The sequence below is a fragment of the Nipponia nippon genome, unplaced genomic scaffold (assembly GCF_047370975.1).
Source record: "Nipponia nippon isolate SJK-2023a ecotype South Korea unplaced genomic scaffold, ASM4737097v1 scaffold_5, whole genome shotgun sequence".
Lineage (NCBI taxonomy): Eukaryota > Metazoa > Chordata > Aves > Pelecaniformes > Threskiornithidae > Nipponia > Nipponia nippon.
Genome location: NW_028262369.1, coordinates 84412391 through 84437791, shown reverse-complemented (window position 1 = coordinate 84437791; position 25401 = coordinate 84412391). Strand labels below are relative to the sequence as shown.

The following is a 25401-nucleotide window of genomic DNA, read 5'->3' as shown; positions in this document are numbered from 1 at the left end:
AAGGCAGCCTCTCAGAAGGGGAGGTATACAGCAGTGCAATGGCAGAAAGCAAGATTTTCTTCACGTGCACCATTTTCAAGGCAAATGTGGAGCTCTCAGCTGCGTTGTTTCCACAGCTTACTTAGCAAGGGATCTTGCTATCCATTTGTGCGAGAGCAGCACTGGCCAACAGGAGCATCTGATAAAGCAGGTGAGGACCTGACTGCACTCCCAGAGAGCTGGGGCCCCGATTCTTTGGGTTCAGGCTGCAGGGCAGCGAGAGCCCACCGCACACTGTCTGGTCACGGTGAAGCGTTACGATTGCAGTCTACAGTATTGCTTCAAATAAAGACACCTGCCTGACAAAACGCAGCGCTGCGTTTTGTGGCGGAACAAGACAATTTAATTTCGTAGAGGGCTGGGATTACAGACTAGTTCTGGAGCAGGCTATTGCGACCATCAGGTGAGCAGTCGTACCTTTGAGCACTGCAGGACTGTGGGAGTAGTGAGGGGCCAGTACCAGGACCAAGCCCCAGGAACCAGCGGTGTTTCTCAGCGACCGACCCCTGCCTGGAAAGCAGAACCGACTGACCGTATTCCAGTACAGATGCTACCATGTGCAGCAGCAACTGTTTTGTAGTAAGTAAATGCATAGCAGTCCACCATTCGCAGCTACAGAGTCTGGAGTAATAATAGCAGGCAGTAATTACTGCAGTAATCATATCAAAGTAATTACATCTAAAGTTTGAATACCAACACGCTGTTGCTGAAGCATGGAGTCACTCCTACCTCATAAAATTATTATGCTTTACTTGATGCTTAAAGTACTGCATCCCACACAGACCCATTACTGAGAAGAGTAAGATCATTAGTCATCAGAGACAAGATTTACTGCAGAAGAACTAGAGTGCTGTCCTAAATCCAGCTACTACTAGTGTCACCATTACAAAAATTAGTATTACTATTAAGCCATTTCCACATGTAGTAGGGTGTTTTTTTCACATTATGAAGAGTGGAGAATAGTTCCAAAGCAATTCATAAAGCATGTTAGAGAGAATTATGCAGAGCTGGCTGCCTTGCTCAGCTATCCCATTGTCACAGACCCCTCTTATTATACTAAATTATCATTTTTCCACTAACTTGCCACAAGAGCTGGTCCAAATTACTATTAGAAGTAAATAATGCTTTAAAACTGGGGAGAGGTAATCAGCACCAGAATACTGCACATTAATCTCTTCCATATAAGCCACACAAGCACTGTCATGACTGGTCCCAGTTTGTGAGGCAGAAGACTCAGAACAAGAGAAAGCACCACGCATTGTGGCGTAGGGCTCAGAGACCAAACAAAGTTTAAACTGAACCAGATCAGTTCCATTTTCAAAACTACCTGACTCTGATACAGAGACTCAAAACAAGCACCATGTGTTCTGAATTACGCTTCCAATATTTCTATATTCTCAGTTTGTGAATTTATGCCAGTAAGAAACAGAATCAATATTTTTCTGAAGCACGTTTGTCATATAACCAGGATAGCTCTACCATAGATCATCCTTCCAGCCTATTTCAAACCAACATCCTTCCAACCTCTTTCAAACCAACAGATCAAGATCAATGTTATTTCATAGGTTGTTCCTAAAGCTCTACAAACTCTCAGCAAAAAAAACCACCTTATAATACAATACTAAGTAGCATAACCATTACAATATTAAGCAGATGTTATTTAAAAAGCGTTCTTCTGCCACAAACCACCACCACCTCTCCTCAAATTTTCTAGAAATATACCGCAGTCTTCATTAACAAAAAAACCCCGAACTCAGGAATCCTTCCTTCACACCTCTGCTTCCAACCCACCTTATGACAAGTCAAAATGCTTTTTGATAATAATAACTTCTGTAGTGACATTGTGCTGTTTAGCAGTTACGATGGTTTTATTGCATGGTTAATAAATAGAATATAAATGACAACGGAAACAGCTTTTATTTCAGCAACTTCTCAACAGTAGCAAGAAAAATGAGGAAAACGGAGCACAGAATTTATTTGTATTTACTAATGCTTTTCTTGAGTTTACTTTGGAAACAGAGTCCCTCCTTCTCCCTATCTTTGAACATCAAAATATTTCCAAACAATTTGTTAGAATTTTAAGACAGGTTAAGTCATAAGTATAAATTAGCTCCCAGTTTAAAAATATTATGTAAAGTGCTCCTGTCAGGATTTGTTCAGCTCAATGAATGATTTTTATTTAAGCATTTCAAAAAACAATATTTTGTTGAGCAGACACAATAATCAGATAAATAATATTTCAAACATCAGTACAAACTTCATTTACAAAACCTTTCCAGAATTCTTCTGAAAAAGGGTCTTCAGCTGATAAAAATAAATTCTATTAATTACCCTGAAAACCAGACAGGTATAACCAGGATCCAGTCACTGGATAATATCTTTCCTGTGGTAAGATTTAGTTCCTTTTTTCCTTTCACATTCACCCATGAGAGCACATATATTGCTAAGTGAATATGTGGCTATACAGATGCATATAAAAAAGAAGTCTTTTAAAGGACCTGTCCGAAATTTCAACTCCATATTTTTAGTTATGGAAACAGGTACATGGATCCACAGTTTTAACAAAACGCACACATGAAGGACATCATTTCCGGAAGCGTTTAAATAGTGGATGGATGTGTTTATTTGAAGATGCCTTACTCCGTGAAGAGTGGTATTCCATGTAAACTGTATCATCTGCTCCTGACATAGAGCTCATTGTGCCCGTACGACGTGACACCTGCAAGTAAGGGGAGAAAAAACACGAGCTCAGCATGTGATTAGATAGACCAGCTCTAAGCTACTGATGCCCACTGGCTACTGGGCAGCACCGTTCATTTAGTGACCGTAATGCCAAAAAGCCATTGAAGTTTTTTTTTCTTAAGAATTTCTACAAAGAAAGTCACTGCCTGCCACTCACCATAAGTACACAAATACAGGTAAGGTTTAATACGGAAAGATGCATTAGGAATTCCCACTCTAAGGTATTTCAGCACAACGCCATTTAGCTAAAAATTAACCCTAAAAAATTAATTATCACATTGTAGCTTGATTTTAACTTACGTATCAATAAACGTTTCAGGCTATTTATTTTTCTTATATCTGTTCCTGAAAATGTCAAACTACTACCTACAATAATAGCACTTCTCTTGAAAATGAACAAAAGTGGCCCTTATGCTTCTGTCCTCTGGGCATGAGGAAATCGGGGCATGATTCAAGGAGCACAGTGCCACCACAAAAGAGTATGTGCTCTGACATATGTGTATCTTAAAAGTGTTTTGAAATATTTTCATTGCTTGTGACTTAGAAGATTTACTTCAAAATCTGTACCAATAGATCTGTCATCTTCTCCCTCAAATGTGATGGAGAAGGACATGAATTCCATGTCTAACTTCTTTCTAGAGCCCAACAAGTGAATTACTCAAATAGCTAAGTGCTAATGCAGCTTAAAAACATAAGTCTGTTCTCCACTGTTTCGCAAAGAAACTAGGGCATCACTGATGGCATCACAATTAGAATTAAAATGGAATGGTCCAGTTCTGTTGCATTGTGGTCATCCTTTTCAAAGCATTCTTCATTACCTGAGCTGACTTTGAACCATATTCTCCAGCGACTACTTCCTCCTCAGCATCCAGGTCAGATGCTTGTAGGACTTTCTGGAGAAGCTGCTGCTGTTCTTCTTTGGAGGAAAATGAAAGTTCTTCTTCTTCCATGCCTGCAAGCTTTGTTATTACCTAAGAAACAGAGCACAGTACAAGGTGAGGGCTCTTCCTCCTCAGCGTTAGCTATTCAAAACCAAGACAAGGATTTCTGATTCCATATCCTCTTAGAACTGCCTTCAACTTTTATTAATGGTCTGAACAGCTTAACACTACAGACAGCGCCGATACATATAAAATCTCGCTAAGTGGTGTACATATATACAGACACACACATCCCTTGTTATATTCTAGCTGGAAATGCAAAATACAAACATTTGGAAAAAGAAAAGAAAAAGTCTGGACAGAGGATGTCAGCCAAACACTGTCCATACCAGCTTGACCAAGAACCTGACCAAAGGACATATATCTCAGATGCATGCTCAATTTACTGAAAGCTTAGCTTCATGCTGTGGGCTCTAGATTTGTCTAGTTTAAGAACTAGTACTTTATATTTAACAAAAATAATCCACTAGCTTTCCAGACACTGAGAATTTTAGCAATAAACATTGAACAATATGGGAAAAAAAACCCTAACAAATTGAGATGCATGATCAGTTGTTGAGAGACAGTGCAGCAACCTGCAACGAAGCATCAGCGGTAGAGCAAAAGGACTCTGTCAACATTTGTGTACTTAGACACAAGATAACTTCACTGTTAGGCTTGTTCTCTTTGAAATTCTTAGTAACTCATTTGATAACCATGGATGCAGGGCACATGCCATCTACTGGCAACATAATGCCATATACTCCATTAGCTGAAAAACCTCTTCTGAAGAACTGAAAAGCTCTCAAGTTGTTATAAAGCTTCACAACAGACAGCTTGCTTTCTTAATTAGAGGTATTTTGAAAATTTCCCAAGAAATTTTTGCTGCAGTTAAATGCATTCTGGTAAACATATGTTTATACATGAGAATCTCAGTTTTCCCACTATGTTTCCAACTTGAAGAGGGTTTGAGAAAGACATTCTAATTCAGCCGTTTCCCTTGATTATGTAATGTTTCCCCTCCTCATCTTCCTTTTTCAGCTTATCTCTTGAGTCAACACAATCAGCAACTAATTACCTTAGTAATCTGGGCTGGATCTGATCACAAAGACTGATAAAACAATATAAATACAGCTTAAGGCAAAACAAATCTGCGTTAGGTGCAAAGTACTGTTATTGAAAAACAGGGTAGTGAAACACTAGAACGAATAAGCAGTGTTGTGGGCTGTTGTCAATGGCAGTTTCTAATTTGAAAACAGACATCTTTCTGAGAAATGTCCTAGCTTTAAGAATCCATTCAGGGAAGCAACCTGTCCTACTCTGTGGCTAAAGGAACACTATGGTTCCCCTTCTTGTTTATTTAGAAGCGCGTGTGCTATGATCATCTCAAAAATAAAGAAAAAGGAGTCACGAAAAGCAATTTTAAATTGCATTAGCCTGTTTCCAGTTGTGGCTGCAGAACAGTGCTGTGATTCATAAAACGGAAAGAATTCCCACCGCATCATCGTTTTTTTAAGCTGTTCAACAGATGCCAAGTTTAAAGTTATCCCCAATTCTTTGATATAGTGAGGGGTTCTGCTATTGGTTTAAAATTTAATATATCCTACATTCAGCCTCTACATAAAAACACAATACAGTAAATAACTAAACTATATTTAGCTAACCAAAAACACCCACTAGAAAATCAGACTCCAAGCAGTAAGTTGTGATGACAAGGTTCCTATTTAAGAAGCAAAGACAAAATCAGTGATTCAGCAAAAAAATATTATTCCAGTCCTTTTTTTGATGAAAGGCAGAGAACGGAGCTATTGAGAGATGGTGAGAAGAAAGTAAGTCCTAGGAAAAAAAGTGACAACTGTTACCCTTTTAAAGGAGCAATGAATTTTTAGTAATTTAGGCATCAGGAACAAAAATTCTGAAGGAGAGGACATCAGCACTGAAATAATTACCTAAAGATGAGGTAGAGTCTCCATATTTGGCAGAACAAGAAGGCAAACATCTGCTGGTAATGACACATACATAGTTGATCCTGGCTTGGAATGAACACAATAGATGGTTTCTTGGAAGTTTCTTCCAGCCTCATTATTCTTTGATGCCAGCTATGACTAAGGCTTAAAGTTTGGCAAACAGAAGAAAATAGATTTTCTAACATTTTGTTCCTAAATGGCAAATAAAGAACATTCCACTACTGGTCAGCTAAAATGTTGCTGCAGATACTCAGCTGCCACTTGCACTGCTTTTTTTCCCATATTACACCAAAGCTCCTAGGACTAGGTCTTCCTTGCAAAATAAAATCCCTCTATTTTAACCTCTCTCTTAGTTCTAAAATCAAAGGCATTCAAATATAAGTAAAGGGATTTCTCTAATCTTCTTGGCTATAGCCACATAGATGCATTTGCTGTAATTAGTTGCAGCTTAGTACTGATCTACGGTTTGATCATTCACTACAAAGCAAAACAAGGTTTTTACCAATAAAGACTGTGAGATGTCTGTTAGGGTGTGAGGACCCCCTTAAAGCTCTCTTTAATAGGCCAGTGATTACAGAGCGATTATTTACTTCAGCATAGCTGCAGTTCAGAGAGGTTTTACCCATAGGGATGTCCCGTATCACATGTGGGCCTCATGAGGAAAAGCTCTTTAATAGCTAGGCTCAAGTGCAATCCAGCGGAGGCTGCTTGCCCTGGCACCTCCTGCTATCCTTGCATGTTTCTGTCAACGCCATGAGCTTGAGCTTGTTCCCTAAAGGCAGATAGATATGGGAGCCTTATCTTTTATTCTTCTTCTCAGCAATGTTTCTTACTGGGAAGAGTTCTAACCAGAGCAGTGAACTCCAGTTTTGTAAAGGAATAATCTACCTAAAAGCAAGAGCTATCACGACACTCTGTTGCATTTAACAACCCAATAGATGAGCATATGGGGCAGCCCATGGATTAAAAGAAAAATAAACGAGATATACCGTGAAATCTATGAAATAGAGGAGCTTCAATGGAATGAGATTTTATGTTTGGAAGAAGGTGACATAGAGATACATAATAAACTGAAGTACAAGGGGTGATCGATTTTCAAGTATGTCTGGAGAAATGAGACAGCATTAAGTCTTTTACAAAAGGGAAACTTCTGACTTTCAAGTCATGGCTCTGTCACATCATCAACGCTGAAAATGTTCTCTAGTTTGAGGAGTATGTTTTACCTGTAGGTAGGAAGATTTCTACTCTGCAGTAACAGCCTTTTCCTGCAGTAAATTCTGTCATTTCTTAATCAATTAACATTCAACCCAGTGACTTTGGTGATATACTTCATTCTGTGCAGAAAAAATTACCAGAGGAAGGTCAAACTGTTGGTGGAGGCTAAATAAGCACAGTCTGAAGACCTCCATTAGCCAGACCAGTTTCCGCTATCACAGAACCACTGTATCAACAAGTCTGCACCCTCACTGATTTTCTGTACCACTGCAGGCTCTGGACAGCATTGTGGAAATACTGCAGAAGATTAATGCATGGACAATGATCCCTGAAAGGTATTTCTTTTGGAACGGGTTGCTAGACACTTCAGACACCTAACTTTACAATTCCCAGAGTCAGATGTACGAACGTAGGATGGATGAATCCTGCCCGTTGTATGCTGTCTTTAGCCACAAGGAAAAAGATTTTCTCCCCATAGTGAAATACCGGTCTGAGACTGGAGTTCTTTGGAAATCATTTGTGACTTGTGATGTTTTGGAAGTTTTCCAAATTGCTGCTGGCCACTACGGCACGAATACCTATGAACAACGCTTTATGCACAACCAGTACGATAATGTAGAACAGGAGGCCTGCATGGATGGACAACTGAAGAGCATGATTATAAACCAACCATGAAGTAGCATTCTGCTTCACTCCCCAGCAGATGCTTCATTTGAAGTTAGAATACTTACCTTTCTAGAAGCTGTACTAAGCTACTTGTATCTACCCTCACAGTAATATAGATGATTAAACAATAATGGAACAGTTCTTGCTTGTGAGCAAAACCTTCATTAATACATTCCATAACTGGAATTCGCAAGGATTTGACCTAATACTAACATGAAAAAATATGAAAGTTATATTCTTAGGCCACAAGTATAATAAATAGAAGGGACAAGTTACCTTGAAGCTATAACCTTGATCTACAAGAAACCGTTGTCGCTTTGTTGAATATGCCATTTCCTGAGTGTCTTGGGATACAAGAGAATAAAAAAAGGCATTGTATTCCTCTGCAACCATGCCTAGGAGACAAAGACACCGAGTGATTAGTTCCATTTGGAACGCTGCAACCCAGAACAAAAGAAGGCTGAATACTGAAAATAGGTGTTTCAATAAGTTGTCTCTCCACAAAAACAATGTGCAAAGTTTAGCTGCACCCAGACCTTATATAAGCTGACTGACAAAGTACACAGCATGGAAATTCCTGCTGTTGTTCTTAACTTGAGAATGGCTGAAAAGGAAAAAATGAAAAAGGAAATGTAAACTAACACACTTACACTGGTGCTCTGAGAAGAACCTGCTTCTTTATTATGCTAGGCAAGGTGAAAGATAAAATTATTTTTAAGTGTATTATGTAAAGAAGAAGTAAAAAGTCAAGATCAAGGATTGCAACACATGTCAAAAAAGTTCAACAGAAAAACACAAAGGAAAAGTTTTATCAATGTAGACTGGTGTTTACAGTGTTTTTGCACTAAAAAAGGCGAGACAAAGATATTTAGCTAAGAATTCATAGGGCTATCTGAAGCCCAGGATATACCAGGCTGCGCATTTTTTTTTTTTTTTAAACTTACACTCCTGAAGATCTATTACCCAAACAGCATCGGGTTCTCTTTTAAAACCCAAGGTTTCACTAAGACTTTGTTAATTCACTAACATGGGTTTTGTTCGCATTTTCAAACAAAACCTCAGCTGTAACAAGCACAAACTGCACATAAAATAAGTGTATGCAGATCTTAAGTGTAAGTAGAAAGTGTTTTAAGAATCATTTTTCCAACCAAAGAGCTCCTTGGTTATGTTTTGCAGAAACACAACTAGCTGGAAACCAAATCCCATTTTTAAAAGTAAGTAATCTGCAGTATCAAAAACGTGCTTTCTAGAGACTTGTTTTTTAGAGTAATAGTATGATTTTCTAAAAACAATTTAATGTTGAGGAAATTATCAAGGAATGAAAAACTGAAAGAACCACCAAAGAACAAAAAGTTCATTTTCCTTCAGCTTTCTTCGTCCTTTGGAAGTTTTCCCGACACAAAGCTTTACTGGCGCAGGAAACGCTTCATTTTCATTCACTGGTATACAGGCATATATCCTCTTTGACTACAACATAATCCAAGGACAATATAAAGAAGTATCATGAACATCCAGTTTCTATGCAACTCTATGATACTATGATCCGAGGCCCAGAGCCCAACCACCACCTCATTTACCTTTTTTGGCTCTCAGCACTCGTCCCAGCCTTTGAGCCTCCTGTCTTCGAGACCCACCATGGGACGAAATCTGAATCAGAACATTGGCTTCCGGGAGATCGAAGGATGTGTCACCTACCTATAACAGAGGAGCAGCCTCTGAGCAGTATCTTATTTCCAAATATCTTAAACAAAGACTTAATACAAATTACACCTTTGCAATCTGCGGTACAAAGGTGTCAGATGCACAACATGCACATATAACTTACTCTTAAATAAAGTTCACTCTGAAGATAGGTACAGGGACACACTGCATGTCCTCACTTACCTTGGAAATGAAAATAGTGTTGATTTTTGGATTGTGCTTGAAGTTTTGTAAAATTTGCATCCTTTCTCCTTGTGCAGTAGGACCATATATATAGGGTCTGGAAAGAACAGAACATATGCAAATTAAATCAATTCAAGATTTCTCAATCATTTCTTTTGAGGTACTAAGATACCATGGCAGGGAGCGTGTACACATTGAACCGATACAAAAACAAAACAGATTTTGGTACAGCTTACAGTTTACTTTTAGCTTGTTTGGCTCTTTCTGGCAGCTGCCCAGTTGTTTGTGGAAGCCTTTGCAGCAACCCAGTCTGCCAGAAAGCAATTCTGACAGTTATAAATGTTTGGCAATTACTTGCACCAATGAAGCTGTATATCAACAGACTGAATACATTTGCTAAGCCTACATGAAGGACTGATGGCAGCTGTTAAAATAAGAGATTTTTTTTTCCTCAGATCTACTGAATTAGCACATTGGCGGCTGCAACCTTTGCTTCCTGTTTAAACACTTTAAAATCCAGGCTTCTCTATCAACGATATGCGGAGTGTCACAAGCTGGCTGTTGGATATTATTCTGGGAAAATTATTTTTGCTTTTGAAGCTAACCTCTTGCCCCTCCTAATACCTTCTGGGCCTACTGAAGTGAGAACACGGTCCCAGATGTTCCACAGCCACAAGCAGCTCACAGTGGCATTTCACCTAAGGTTTCTAATGTTTGATGATGAATCACCTGGAACATTTAGTATCTCAATCCAGGAGGCTCACACAAACTCTCAGTCACCCACATTCATGAGTAACTTGGGCTACCATGAATTTTCCAAGATTCTCTCTAGAGTCTGGGTGTTCTCTTCCTGCCTAAGCAGAGTTAAAAAAAAAAAAAAAGAAAAGCTAGAAATGGTGAAGCCCACATAAAAAATGAGAGGCACGCAGGAGCGCATAGACACTGCTTTTTCATCTGTTGCACTGCTTTTCCAAATGCTCATTAACAAGCATCTCCAAATAACAGGAATCAAGTTCTATAATTTCTAGTTTGTTCACACTTCCATATGTTATTTCTAACACAAGGAACCAACCCCACATGTTTCATTTAACTTTCAATATTGCACATAGATGGGTGGTAGCTGAACATGCAGTGCATAGTACTAATTACTGTGCGTCGGCTTCTCTTGCTTTCTTTACTACAAACTTTATTCTATGTTTTCTTTTACCAAAAAATCCTAGTCACCTCTAATCCAATTCTTCTATTTAGTGTATTGAACCAGATTTTTAGAAAAACACAACTAAAAAATGAAAGTGCCAAATGAGTCAACTCTGAAACAATACCATTATTATTCAATTAGTAGCATTTAGTAATATTTTTAAGCCTTATTTGAAATTTCATTTAATATTTGTGATGATTTTAATCCCCAACAAAACTTAAGTGACAGATTTAACCTGAAACTATAGCACTTGCAAGCCTTCTGTTTCTTAAAGCCACCAGAAAGGGTTCAAACACATTTTTTTAATAACGTAGAGCTCCTGGCTATCAATCCTCTGTTTTACCCCCTCCCCTGATCCTACTTGACAAGGATTCATTAACACTTATCTGAGTACTTTCCTGAACCTAGAACACCCAATGCTAGATTGATTTTTTTTTTTTAAAATGACCCCTTTTCCTCACTGCAAAAAGATGTTTGAGGGATCTGCAAAGATAGATCCCTCTCCCATGAACTGACTAACTGACAAAACCGTAGAGACATAGTCCTTCAGAAGCAGCCACTTAAACATATTAATAACACCAGTAAAAAACAGTCAGCACATGAGCTATACGACACTGAATGACAGACTCACAACAGAGTAAAAGCTGGCCTAAGCACATTTGAATTCTGTGGCCCCCAAAATGATAGTCAAAATAATTCCTGTCATGTGCATGGTCTTTCCCTGCCAGTACCAAGGGAAAGGGGGGGGTCAGGGAAGAAGCGGCAGAGGCAGCCAGATGGTGGCCATCTCTCCCTCCATCGAGGAGCCCACCCACCCTGGCCATCTCTCCCTCCATCCGGGAGCCCACCCACCCTACGTGCTTGAATCAGGTCATGAGAAGTGCAGTGGGAACTGTCCTCCTGCTGGGCCAGCACAGGCCGGGGAGCCAGCCTCGGCCACTACCACCGCACCCACTGGGCTGCTCTCTCCTCCTAACAGATGTAATTCCTGCCCCGCCCAAACTAACAGTTCCCTTTGTTTCAGCATGCTCATAGCAAACTATGATAGGAAATTCTCTCGTTCAGGTAAAGACTCCCTCACCTTTATCCTGCACTGCAAGCCTCCTTTCTTTCTAGTGCTGATGGCCATATAACCTGGAGCTCCGTACATGAGAGGAACAGAGAATTCACTCAGGAACATGAAAAGCAAGCACCTAATATTTCTTCAACTGGTTCTCCTGGTATGCTTCCACAGCATCTACCCCCTTAACTGTTGTGCTACGTAGCGAGCTCCCCCTCCCAGCATCACCTTTACTAAAGGCTTTTTCTGCGGTGCACTGAACGCTGCTAGAGACGTTCCAGAGGCATCACTACAGCTAATCTCTGTCCAGACAGATTAAAAAAAAAAAATTATGAAGGAGACCACGGGTGTTGGAATTCATCCAGCACCATTAGCTCTGCTTGCTATTTGATGTCACAGCAAGCCAGCACAACATGGGTGTTAAACTACAGTCAAAACTGATCATGAATTTTGGAAAGTGTAAGGCTTGTTTGTGGTTTTGCTAAGAAGTACTGCTGAAATTCCTAGACATGAAATCATTCGCAGTCAAACTGCCCCACAGCTTCCAGTAAGGAAGGCGTTATTTGGGCTCATCAAAGAAAGGATGAGGCCAGCTTCTATGCTTATTTTCCCCAACAGTTGCTCTATGCCTGATCCTGGCAAACACTCTCCCTGATCATCCCTCCCCAAATCCTACAAACACGCTGATGCTAACGCCTCATTAAACTCTATTCGTACCACCTTCCGCAAGTACACTCATTTTGGAGTCATTTAAGGTAGCTGAGGAGCTCATGGGAGCAATATCCTTTTGTTTAGTAAACGATTACAGTAGTTCTAGGCAGTGCACTGGTACAGCACAGATCCCCAGAAAGTTTGTCTTAGGTTTTTTAGACAAGGTTAAGACCTTTTGAGAACCTGAAGAGGAACACCCTGGGTCCCAAAAGACCTTGAAAGATCCAGAGTGTTTATTTGAAAAACTTCATCTCAGAGAGACAGGGGAAGCTACCATCTGTTAAAAAAATAGTTCTAGCACTATTTTTAAAAGCCCCTCATTTTTCCACTGTCTTTTAATAATAATAAAATGAATGGAGAAATACTAACAGTCTTTCACAGAAATCTTGGATGAAAACTCCTCTCAGGCAAGTGCTGAACAGAGGTTCTTTTCAAATGGTTCTCCACCAAAATAATGCTGCAGTGCCAATAAAATCTACCCAAAAAGCCACCCTCCTGAGCTCCTTTCTATACAGGACGACTGGCGTTAAATCAAAGAATTAAAAGAAATATCTAAAGAAAGCTGTGAGATTACAAGGCAATTTTCCAGGAAGGAGGAAAACAACCGTGCCATCGTTGCTTGTGGACACTTACTTCCCAAGTCTGATTGCATACTCCTTAAGCGCAAACACATTGTCGGCAAATACGATGATTTTATCATTCCGTCGCTCGTGAAACTTAATCAGGAACTGGCAGGCTCTGAATTTATTTGGGTTCATGGTGTACAGCAGTATCCGTTTCTTTGTTTTGATAGCTACATATTCTCTATAAAATTCAGGTGACATTGGGCACCAAACCTAGAATTAAAAAACATACAACACACACAAAGTAACCCTTTGTTATTTGTTTATTTTATTCCTGTGGGAACTGAAGAGATATTGGGGGGATAATAACACATTATAACTTTCTGTATAGCGCAGGCCACAAATTTTAACACAGTAATTTATGTACTAAAATGAAAGGCACCGACTGGTGCAGTCTCCAGCCCTGCCAAGCTCTGTTTAACATCATTAATATTCTGGCCTTCCAAAATGCTTTAGCAGCGAGATTCACAACAGAAATAGGCAGTGGGATTGGAACAGGACTACTGAGAGAGATTTCCTTTATGTTTCATACTTAATAATTTTACTGAATGCTACTACTTTTTACAGAGCAATAATTAAGGGAACAAACTGTCTGTGTAATCGCCCAGCCACAGCAGTCAAAGCTTTGTCCATAAAAATTCATTTTCATCCATATTCTAAAAGCTTAGAGACACATTTAGTCTTCATTACAGAACAAATTTACCAATCTTTTTTTCATATACCCACAAAGGAGTGACCTTTATTTGAAATGAACAGCTATTGAGTCTACAACTTTCAAAACACTAGGACTGATTAGAAGTTTTCAATACGTTTCCCTAAGCGATTATTTTATTATGTAAATAAGTATCATAGTACTCCACAAGTCTAGGCTTACTGAGATATTTTTCTACTGTAGCATAAAAATAGAAGAAATTATGAATTTAAAAGTTTATGCCAAAGCAACCATACTATCTATAGCATATAATGACACTATCCATAGTGCGTATAATTTAGAAGACGTTCATTCTGCTGTATACAGGTTATTCCCCCATAGCCATTGCACAGTACAAATTAACAGAATACTGCAAAGAAAAGCTTCCTTCATAACCAGCTAAGGAAGTTATGTGACAATTTCCAGGAGTTTATTTAAACAACCTGAATTGTTCTGTACTGTTAAGAACTACTTTTTTTGTTTCAAAACATTTTTTCCAGTGAGTTAAATGCTAGATGAGGCTTTTTTTATCCCTTGACTACATTACCAATAAATTTACGCACTGAATAGGCTCCATTGTTATTGTATGCTGTCTATATGAAAGATTTAAAATTCTTAAATCAGAAGAGAATACTTCAAAGTGAGAATGAGATATGACTACTGAACATTTGATTGTAGTAAAATAATTCCTCTATTGCTCAATGCCTCTGACTACACAGCAAACTGAATATATTTTGATTTGTATTTGCACTCTCTTCTGGATCTGGAAATGGATAAAATCTACTTCTCACCACCCTAATATCTTTTCACTTTTACATTTTTCAAGATGCGCACTCCAAGCCAAAAACTTAGTATGGCAGCTGGGAAAGGGATTACTTGTAAATACAAAACTCTGAAAATACAGTTAAAGAATAGGCTTGTTTTCTTTTTTTAAACTTCTTTTAGCTTTTTTAACTGTGCTCCTTGTTCTCTTTTAGAGCAGTGAAAGAGTAGTACCTGCAATGACCATGACCTGCCTTACCAGACAGCAGCACTGCCCTCTCTTGCCACCCAGAAAGAACCGCACTTAAAGAGCAAACCAGACGTCTTGGCTATGGGGAATAAGGCAAGTTGATTAAAGATGCTACTTCTCAACAGCATGTCAAGAAAATCCAAACAACTATGCAATGCAGCTGTGCATGTATTAGACTTGTTATTTACCAGCCATCAACACGGCTTATTTTGATTCTTTGCTTTTGCTAGTCCCATCCAATGTTGTTTCAAAACATTGGCCTAAAGAATATAAACGTGCAGAATTTTCACATCATTAAGAACAACAGTAGCCCATGCTTCACTTCTCAATGTCTAAAGGGCAGTTCAGGGACTGAGAAGAATTATGCTCCCAAGGCAGAATTAACTTAAGTGCCTGAACTGTCAAATTTGGGTTTGCAGACTGGTTACTCTCCATTCAACCTAGTTATTTTCTAGATGTTCTTCACTTGCATTCTATTAGTTAAAAATAGTTGTAGGGTTGTTTTCCTTCTATAACCTCCAGTTCTATAACCTCCAGTTTACACAAAGTTCAAACAGAGAACAGCTGACCTGCACCTGCATCTTTTATTCCAGTACCAGAGCTAGGAAGAATTGCATGAAACTAGCAAGACAGGTTAAAAAAAAAACAACAAAAAAACCCCACAAAAACCCCCACACAACAACCAACAACATAAAACCAACACAAAAAACCCACAAAAACAAACAAACAAAAAAAGCAAGCAAAAAATCCCCAGGAAAAACCCAAGAGACAGTTAAGTTATGAAACTCCACCATAGCAAGTTGTAGCTGCTAAAACTTTACTTCCATTCAATGGGAGTCCAGACAAGTTCACGAAAAAGAAACCCACTGATGGTTACACAGAAACCACGTAAAGCTCATAAATGATTGAGGGCTTGGAGAAGTATGAGGAGGAGTAACAGATATGTTTGCCCTGGTTTTATATACTTCTCTAAGTATCTTACTTGACAACTATCAGAGACAATATATTTAGACCTTTAATCTGACCTAGAAAGGTTACTTTAACATTCTTATGTGCCTGTGTGAAAGGTTTCCACTTCTCTGATACTGGATTTTTCTCTCATCCACATGCTGGAAAGAACAGAGGTCACACGCCATTATATCGTAAAGAGACAGTAAGATCCAGCTCTATGTTGTCAATTTTCACCCTCGTGCATTCAGGTTGAAATAAGCAGGTCTTTTTTTTTTTTTTTTTTTTAGAAAAAACTTTCTACTATCCTTCTTTGTTTTAAAAGTTACAAGAATTTTCCTCAAACGACTACAGACGCTCTACCAGTTGAAGTCTCTAAAAAGCAGCTTTCAGCATCCCACCTGATGTTACACTCATCATAACACAATGTTACGATGTGACGCTAGCACAGAGAACTGAGCTTAAGATACAAAGTCAAGTCAGACAACATCAATGTCCACTGCATCGAACTAGGCCTACAGTACTGCAACCGCTGTCCACGTTTCCAAATGCTGACTTGGAAACAGCTGATCAAACACCACAAACCCCCCAAAGAGAAAGAGTGCTGAAGTCACTCTGGAGAACATGTGGCTCAAGAACACGTGGCTACTGGATTTGCCACATGTTCATATTGACCAGAGGCAGCCTTGCCTAAGCGACAAAGCAAATGAAAAGTCATAAGGGCACCTGTTTTTCCCAGTTAAATACTTAAAATTTTATACATCTTCCTTAAAAAAAAAAAGTTATAAGCATACTAAATAAACACTAGTAGTACCAAAAAGCAGAGCATCACCTCAGCACACTGGACTTTAGCAATGTAGCCGCTGTTCTGCAGCTCCATCCAGTTGGCTTCATAGAGCTTTGGTCCGATCAGGAAGTTCAGGTCAACAATTTTATCATCTTCTCTGACCAGGGTAGCAGTCAGCCCCAGTTTACAATGAGCTTGTACAATAGTGAGCACACGTCTGAACATTTTTGCTAAGAAATGCAAGACAAATTTTCTGTTTACTTTCCTGCATGGATTTAGAAGACAAATACTGCAACTTAAAAAACACTTTCAACAACTCCTGAACACAAAGCAAGCACAGCGTTGGGAAATTTTACCCCATTTCACATACACTTCTAACAAATCTGCGGTACAGCAAAACTTCACACTGATTGCAGCTTTAGTTTACATTTTCAGTGTACTCTGAAAATCTCAGTAAACCTTCTGGCATCTGTATTATTTGCCATTTCCCAAGAGAAAATTAATATACTCAGAGGTTACATGGCTTGTTTCAGGTCATATAGCATTTCATAGAAAGAACTATGACACGAGGACTCTTGGCTGACTCTGCCACATTCAGGACTTGTAATATATGGCAGGATTACTCATCTTTAGTATTGCTAGGGATCCTGTAATCACAGAACCTGAAGATACAGAGGAGATTCTATACCTTAATTTTTATGAAACCAAGAAAGACCAGAAGCGAAAGAACGGTGGCAGCAATATGCTACTTCGATAAAATAGCAGCTAATCATCAAGGTCTACTTCTGAAATCCATCATTTCTGTAGACACCAAATTACATTCAAATGAAATCATGAGAATAAGGTAGAGCAGCTAACAGAATCCTGGGTGGTATTTTTAGCCAGGATTATTCCACAGACATTTTAATACTACATTATTGCTTTCCGACAGTATATATCTCAATTACCTAGTAATTTCAAATACAACATCTATTTCTAGACAGCAATCACTATGGTTACTCATATTTTATTGAGTAGAAATAGATATTAAAATCTAGCCTACAGTGCCACTACATCTCAAAAGAAAAGAAGGCAGATGAATTCCTCTCCTGTTCAAATTTGTCTACAGCAAGATTATACAAATGTAATTCAGGTATCTTAAGAGCACTTTATGAACCTACACAGAAGGAGAAGGCACTTGTATTTCACACTGCCATTATAAAAAACACAGTGTCTAATTTGAAGGATTTCAGAAAACTAACTGTCAGCTAAACTCCGTAGTATCAGGGGGAAGGGGGGGAAAAAAAAAAAAAAGGGAGAACAAGGCAGTTTACTTGTCTCGAAACCCTAAGCCACGGGTTTACTCACTATATTAATCTGAGAAAGACAGCAAAAAACCACCACTTCTAAAAAAGCAGAGTAGCGTTAACAGTGTATGTAACATGAAAGGTTTGCACACCACTTCCTTACCAGGGATAGTATGTACTTCATCAAGTATCATAAGGCCCCACTCTTGACTTTTAAGCCACTCCATGACTCTTTCTGCTTCCCAGGATCTTTTTGTCGTGTGTCCCAACATGGAATATGTGCTGATAGCAATAGAACAGCCAATGGGCTTGTCTTTAGCATCAGAAGTGAACCGACATATCTGACTGTCGTCAATGGTGGACCACATCTTGAACTGGGCTTTCCACTGCTCTACAGACACTGCAGAATTACCAAGGACCAGGCACCGCTTGCGGACAGTACAGGCAGCCGTCACTCCGACTAGAGACTTGCCAGCACCTGCAGGGGAAGAAGAGTGATGTTCGTTTGTCATCTCTCAGATATCACTGGAGTAGGAGGAAAAAAAAAAGAGCAAAGGAAAACAGGAAAACTGTGACAGGATATGAAATCACTTAAGGGCAAATTCTTTGTTGCTTCTTTACTATAATAGTCTTAAAGAAATGGAGTATTCACTTTAAAAAAAACAGCTGGATTGTCTACTTGACACGTAATTGTATTTTCTCAAGAAAATTATTGTAAACAATGGCTTTGCCAATTAGAAGCAGTCATTTTAATGCTTTCTTAATTTCAAAAGCATGTTAAATTCCAGGTGGCTACAGAAAGCTTCCCCTAGAGGTGACCTATCCCACTGCCTCCGCCAGCTGTTCGTTCCCCCACATAGCAAGTCCTTAAATCTTTCCATTCCTCCTTCACGCTGCTTCCAGCATCCCTTACACACTCTCTCAGGCCCTCGCCATATCTCCCATGTGCCTCCTCCATCCCCAGTACCAAGGGCACTGGCGTGCAGTCTCTTTTCTCTGCCTTTTCCATTGCTTCCCGCAGGTTGTCCCAATCTGCACATTCCTCACTTCTTTCTCAAGCTCCCCTGCCCAGAACTTGTGCACACAAGGCTCTTTTCTTCCTTGCACGCCCCCGTGCCACATTTGTATTTCCAGTTTCCCCTATTCCCAACAAAGGAACAAATGATTCCAATGCCAACAGCTTTACATTTCACTGGAAGATCAGCAGAGCTGACTCAGAGGGAACGGTAAAAGCACGAATGGTAATTTGAAGCTACGCCAACCACAAATCAGTTCTTCAGTCGCTACGGGGACACTGACAGCACTGCTCAGCAGATGCCCGACAGCTCTATCAACCGGGCTCTCCCGCACCACAGCCTTGCCAACCACTCCCTGAAAAACAACAGGACTCTGCCTGTGGTACCCAGAACAGTCCCTACTACTGCTTGAAATCTAAGCAGCTGTCATATTTGGAAGTTACTTTTCTACAGGCGAATAAAGAAGAAAACCCCTAAATACCAACCCAGAAACTTACCACATGGCAAGACAATAACACCAGATCTGGCTCGCCCATTTCCAAACATCTTCCGTAGGCTTTTCTCTTGGTAGGGCCTGAGAACCGCTGTAGGTTTCAGATCTATATTAATATCGGGATTCACAGAATCATTTCTGAAATCATATTCTGCCAGCAAGGGGTACTCCAAATGGATACAACGCTTCTGAAGTTCTTCAATCATCTCCTGAAGAGGAAACAAAGCTTCAGATGGTCAATTCTCTACGTCTGACTTAATTCTTTCTTTTTCCAAACAACCAGATTATATACGGCCCTGTGAAATCACATTTATCTTTTATGCTCACGAAGTCCGCAAGAGTTAAAGTTTATTCCAAAAACTTTATTTGTGACCACCCCCGCCCCCCTCAAACATTTTAAATAACAGTTGCTCTTAGAGAGGGCTATTTAGACAGATGGAAGAACATGACGCATTAATCTCAGATGTGTTGTTTATCCGGCAGTGACTAAACTGCACCCTAAAGTCCTGCAACAAAGAGCTCAAAAACAGACACAAAAGGTTCTGTGTGTTACACAGAAGGACCTACCAAAGCTGCACATCTGTTATCTGGAAAATCTTCGTACCCTGGTAGTGCAGTTATTGCACCACAATGACAGGTTAATTCGATCACCAGAAGGTTGTTGGTTTGGTTTGGGGTTTTTAAATTAAAAAAATAGCTACTAAGCTATCTTTTTAAAAACTTTCCGTTTTCCCCAGTAAGACATCATTAGAATCACCGAGTCCAAAAACAACTTGAGAAAATTTACAAAAGCTCTCTGAAGGTCAAGCCAGGACTGCGCTCCGACCTCCAGCTACCCTTCTCAAGCTAGGAAATCAGAACCATCAAGCATTTCTTCTGCAAATATGAATCACAAAACAAAAACAGAAAAAAAACCCCAACAAACCCAAACAGAACTAAGTCCTGCAGGCAGGGAAGGAACAATACCCAGTCTGCCGCCCTCTGTACTGAAGAGGAAGATTGTAAGATTTTGGAAGGCAAAAGGAACGAAATGTTAATGATTTCCAGCAATTCCCCCCATCAAACAAAGAATCACAGTACTTTACATTAAGTTCTCATGCTTATTTGCAAGTCCCGGGCACATTTCCCAAAGCCACAAATGTAGAGACTAAAATACTCATACCTGCTTAACTTCAAAAGATACTGTCTGCGTTTCCTCCTCCTCCTCCTCATCTTTGTCCATCTGCTCATAAAACTCAAATAAGTCAGCTGGGACATCCGGCTTATTCTGAGCATCTGTTCCCTGGGACGTTGAGGGACCAAAGCCGCCTTCACTGGATTTGGAGATCTGAAAGAGATGGACAGGAATTTCCACCGGAGGTTTCATGAGAGACACCCCCCACCCACCCGCTAAATTTGGGCTCATTACGGAGGGACAGATCATTGGTGACAGGACTGAAAGCAAATGCTGATACAACACGCAAACACTTTATCACTCCGAACTACTCAACAGTTTATCCAATGTTAATTCCACCATTTTAAACCATGCCCAAACATACCGCTGATTTACTTGTGAATGTCTCTGTAATGAGCTCTGTTTCTTCACCCTCAGCATTTCTCAGGCGACAGTCTCTAATGACATGGTCTTGCAGAAGCTGCTGAATGACATCAGGGTGGGTGCTTTCCACAAAATACCTAAAATTAAAGAACAAAGAAAAACATTCTTATGAACTAATCACCTGAATAACTTACAGGAAGAGTAGCATAGATACTTAAATAAATAAAATAGCTATCCCAGATGCACTCTGAAGTATCCCATCTTGGGGGTGGCAACTTAAAAATAACGAAATTATGGCAATCAAAATTTTTAAAAGAAGCCTCGTACCAAAAGCATCATGTACTTTGCAGTTATCCACCTTGCTCAAATGTTCTCTAACATAACACGAGTGGGAAACCTCCAGCGGAACTGCCTACAGAGAGCTCTCACACATGCCTGTGACATGCAATATTATTTGTAATCTGTGGCGTTTTTGAGACTGAACTGAGGCGAGTCTGTGAAAACACTGGATGTGGTGTTTTAAAGTCCTGCCCACAGGACCAAAAAAGCCCAAAAGACAAAAACCCAAAACCTCCAAAACACAAGCCATCTAAAAACTTCAATTAGCACATCCTGAAATTGTTTCTCTCCCTAGAGATTCATCAATAAAGACGCTGGTTGGAGATCACAGTTAAAATGTGAGCCAAGAGAGACTTAAGTCTGAACTGGCATGGGAGACATCTTATTCTCAGAAACACCTCGGAAGAGGACAAAAACCTGCGAGTAATACTAGCGTTAGTTTTACCCAAAGCAGCAGGTTCAAAAAAGCAGCAGCACGAGCAGAGCATTACAGTCCCAGGGCCCATCTATGGCTGCTGGACAAGAGAGAACTTTGCAGAAGAAATAAAAGGAGAAAGAGAAAACACAGCAAGGTGTGGACGTAGCTTCAGGTTTCTGCTGTCTCTCCCTTCCCTCTCTCTACCGCAGAACCACAGGTTTGTATAAAATTGGTCAGCTCTAAACTAGCTGACCTCTCAAGGTCCCTTCCAACATTATCTTCTATGTTTAAAACAAACCAGATTCGACCCAGCCACAAGCACACACCTCTTGCCCATGGATTTGCTTATCCTTCCTGAATAATGGATTACAGGTCGGAACACACGAGGCTGAAGGACAGCTGTAGAAAAACTTGTCTAACCAGGCTCACGTAAATTAGGAAGGAATGAACAAAACAATTATCTGAAAACGTTACGGATATGTTGCAAGTCCAAGCAATAAAGAAACAAGCTAGAATATCAAATTTGCAACCTACTTTTAAAAATGTAATGATAACCACTGGTAGCTCGGAACAACCAAGCTGAATTCATTGACTAACATATTAAATACTTTCAACAACCAAAAAAGTGATCTTGTATTGACAGATGCCACACTCAGCTGGGAGCTTTAAGACTCAACAGCTACTGAGACCACTCATTTATGCAGAGCTGTGCATCTGGAGGACTTCCTCTGCCACCCGCGTTAAGGAAGAAGCCGCTTACCTGTTATGCTTCAGTACCAGCTTCACCTTCCCATAGCTGACGGTGCACAGCTACAGAGGAACAAGAGCAGTCATCAGGAATACGCAAAAGAGCGATTCGACAGTTGGGACCAACTGCTGCAGCGCATTTTGGGTCTTTGTGGGGAAGCACGGTATCATAAAACATTTACTTGCAATGTCGTTACGCTTACGGAACAAACCCGAAGAGGTATTTTCAGAAGACGCGTGCATCGTCTCACGCAGGAGATCAATCACAGATACCCAGTTTTTACACCCAATTCCCACCTGCTTCCAAGACTGCAAGACGACGCTTGCAGGATACGATAAGCTATGTTTTACAGTGTCCAGCTATTCCAGACCGCTTCCCACACTCATAGTCTTCCAGAGCAAACGCGAGGGAACTTTCCCCACATACAATTCCGACTGCCTGAAAGGGCGCACACAGATGCTTAGGTGTACTTCTTTTTAGATGGCATAAACCCCGCACAGGATATCTTGTGAAAACAGTACGTGTGCAGCCATATACTATAGAAACAGGCAAAAATAAGATAAAGCCTCTGTTCTCTTGAAACAGTGACAGAATAGAATAAGACGGTAAGACCAATGAATTAACGATTTTAAAAAAAAAATCAATTAAGCAGAGGTGGCAGGAAAGGCTTTCACTAGTAGCAGTAGATATATTTCTAATGCCAATAAAATAGTCTTACCTTGATAAACTGAATTATTCCATCTGGGACGCCAGTCTTGCTCAGTTTTTGTAAATATTCCGTGATGTCGCTCGTTTGTAAGCCAACGCTAACAGCAGCATACAGCGAGTAAGCAGTCAGCTTGTACTCGTGAATGTGGGTCGGTCTGCACACAGGCTCAGCAATGGCAACCAAAAAATCCTGTGCGTATTTGTAAACTGGAGAAAAGGCTTCCAGAAAAATATGGCCATCAGGAGCCTACAGAAATAAAGAGAAAGGCTGAAGGCGCAACAGTGTTAGTTGAGCAGAATCAGAAACGTCCTATAAAGCAGATGTTACGATATAGAGGCAGCCCGCTCTTTAGGTAATAACGCACCACAGGGTTTCAAAAAAAGCGTTTGCCCTAACAACGAAGTTATGAGAAAAAGAAAGGAGACACAGGAGCATTCAACTTTAGTGTTCTCAAAGGGTCCAGACATTGACTTGTCCGTGCCCCTTCTATGGCACTAGGAATAAACCATGCCCAGACCGATTAAGCTTTTCCAGTCTGACATGTCGGGGTATTTTTTTCTTTTTTAATGCTAAGCAAATTGCTTGAGCAGAGGCAAGCTTCCAGCCCGTTCCCCTGAAACGGAACAAAACTCCTCATGTGTTTTACGCAGAAGGAGTGGAGCAGGAGAGACGGCAGTTGTGTCACAGCATTCAGGAACAGGTGCTGGCAGGGCAACCACCTCTTCTCCACACGCCTGTACGACCGGCCGTGTCTTGGGCAGGCAGAGAAAACAAGCGGTACCAGTTACGGAAGACGAGACCCGCCTGCCTTAAGGCTGTTTCCTTCCAACGTACAAACCCCATTGCCGTGACACTGCAACAACAGATCCCGCTTGTATCCTGAGCCAACGCAGTCGCTCCCACAAGCCATTTTACCTCCCTCCTGGAAACACCTGGCTTAAGGTGCTCCGCTGCCCGCTCCGGTCGGTGGCACGGCCACAGCCAGGGATGCCCGAGGGAGAGGGGACCGGCGAGGGGGCTGCCGGGGCGGCAGCAATTCAGCTGGCCCGTCCGAGGGGCCCCGGGCAGCGGCTGGCGGCGCTGCCGCGCTGCTCACAGCCCGACCTGGGCGCCGCGGGCAGCAGGAGGAGAGCGCACCTCCCCTCGGCCCAGCCGCGAGGCCGGCCCCGGGGCGGCCTCCCTCCGCCCGCCCGCAGACCCTTTTTCTCGGCGCCCTCGCGGGACGCCGGCGAGCGGAGCGCGCGTTGCCGGACGGCCCGCGGCTCGGGCCCGGCCTCCTCACGGCGGGGGAAAGCCCAGAGCGCACGCCCCGCCCCGCCCCGCCGGCTGCCCGCAGCCCGCACCCCCCCCGCACAGGCCCGCGGCGGCCGGCTCGCCCGCGGCGGCCCGCAGCCCGCTGCGAGCAGGGCCGCCAGCTCTCGGGGGAGGCGCCCGCGCCCTCCCCGGCCCCGCGGACGGCAGCCCGGCGGGGCGGGCCGCACCGCACCTACCACCCAGAGGGGACGCGAGGCGTGGTCGGCCTTCAGCGGCATCTGCTGCCGGTAGTCCTTGGCCCCGTACTCGTCCACCTTGGTGCCGCTGTCCTCCACCTGCTTCCCCGCCGCAGAGGGCACGGCCTCCTGCGACTCCTTGCCGGGAGCTTCGTCTTCATCGTCCTCGTCGTCATCGTAATGGCGCTTCTTGGACTTCTTCTTATCTGGGAGCAGAGCCGCAGCTGCGACGGACGGGGCGGCACGGCCGCCGCCCGGCCCCGCGGCCCCCCGCAGCGGAGCTCCCCGCCCCGCGCGCCCCCGGCCGCGCTCCGCTCCCCGCCGCCGCCGCCGCCGCCGCCGCCCGCCCCGCGCCGCTCACCCCGCTCCTTCCTGCCCATGGCCGCCGCGCCGCGCCCGCCGCGCGCCAGCGCCCGCCCGGCGCGTCACTTCCGCCGCGCGGGATGGGAGGGGAGGGGAAGGGAAGGGAGGAGGCACGCGGCCAGCGCCGATGCCGTCGATTTTTTGTTCCCGGGGCCGCCGCCGCCGCGGGGGGAGGCGCGGGCGGGCGGGGGAGCGGGGCCTCGGCTGCGGCGGGCAGCCGCACTCGAAACAGCCACGTACCAGCGGGGCAAGACAGAGACAGGGTTGGGTTTCTTTAAAAAAAAAATAAATAAATTAAAAATATAGGCTTCCGCAAAGCGCAATTAAAAAAAAAAAAAGCCAATTGGAAATTCAGGTACCAAAAAATAATAAAAAAAAAAATACAAAATTCTTAAAAGAGAAATCACACTGTTGTCCCTACAGAGTGTTTTAATATATTTCTAAGTACAATTCGTGTCTGATTTTGGAAATACAAATACATTTTGAATGGTTAAAAACAAAAATTAAGAAAATATTCTGAACATCAGCCAGCTGAAAAT

At 41.8% G+C, this 25401-nt stretch overlaps 1 protein-coding gene across 7 annotated transcripts; it reads right to left on the bottom strand.

Moving 5' to 3' along the window:
- Positions 1-2472: 2472 nt before the first annotated feature.
- On the bottom strand, positions 2473-24967 carry ERCC3 (ERCC excision repair 3, TFIIH core complex helicase subunit). Of its 7 annotated transcripts, none has more exons than XM_087731906.1 (15): positions 24861-24967; positions 24500-24705; positions 23019-23255; positions 22313-22362; positions 20797-20932; positions 20421-20585; positions 19263-19467; positions 17913-18227; positions 16509-16693; positions 13036-13238; positions 9434-9530; positions 9127-9244; positions 7826-7944; positions 3600-3752; positions 2473-2758 (listed from the first exon to the last, which is right to left on the bottom strand). In XM_087731906.1, exons 1-15 carry the CDS (start codon positions 24877-24879, stop codon positions 2624-2626), a joined length of 2343 nt encoding a protein of 780 aa, XP_087588032.1. In that variant the 5' UTR covers positions 24880-24967; the 3' UTR covers positions 2473-2623. The 7 variants fall into 7 exon arrangements, 6 of the variants coding, with proteins under 6 accessions (XP_087588032.1, XP_087588034.1, XP_087588033.1 ...); XM_087731908.1 differs by lacking the exon at positions 2473-2758 and adding an exon at positions 5651-5734 and having other exon boundaries at positions 3616-3752; XM_087731907.1 differs by lacking the exon at positions 2473-2758 and adding an exon at positions 5651-5730 and having other exon boundaries at positions 3616-3752.
- Between the last annotated feature and the right edge of the window lie 434 nt (positions 24968-25401).

What these genes read in the sequence shown, in the direction of transcription:
- ERCC3 (XM_087731906.1), bottom strand. An exon ending in ACACTATTTTCATTTCCAAG is followed by an intron (nt 9,245 to 9,433) that starts GTAAGTGAGGAC and finishes CCTCTGTTATAG; the next exon opens with GTAGGTGACACATCCTTCGA. An exon ending in ATCAAGGTTATAGCTTCAAG is followed by an intron (nt 3,753 to 7,825) that starts GTAACTTGTCCC and finishes TCTGTTTCTTAG; the next exon opens with GTAATAACAAAGCTTGCAGG.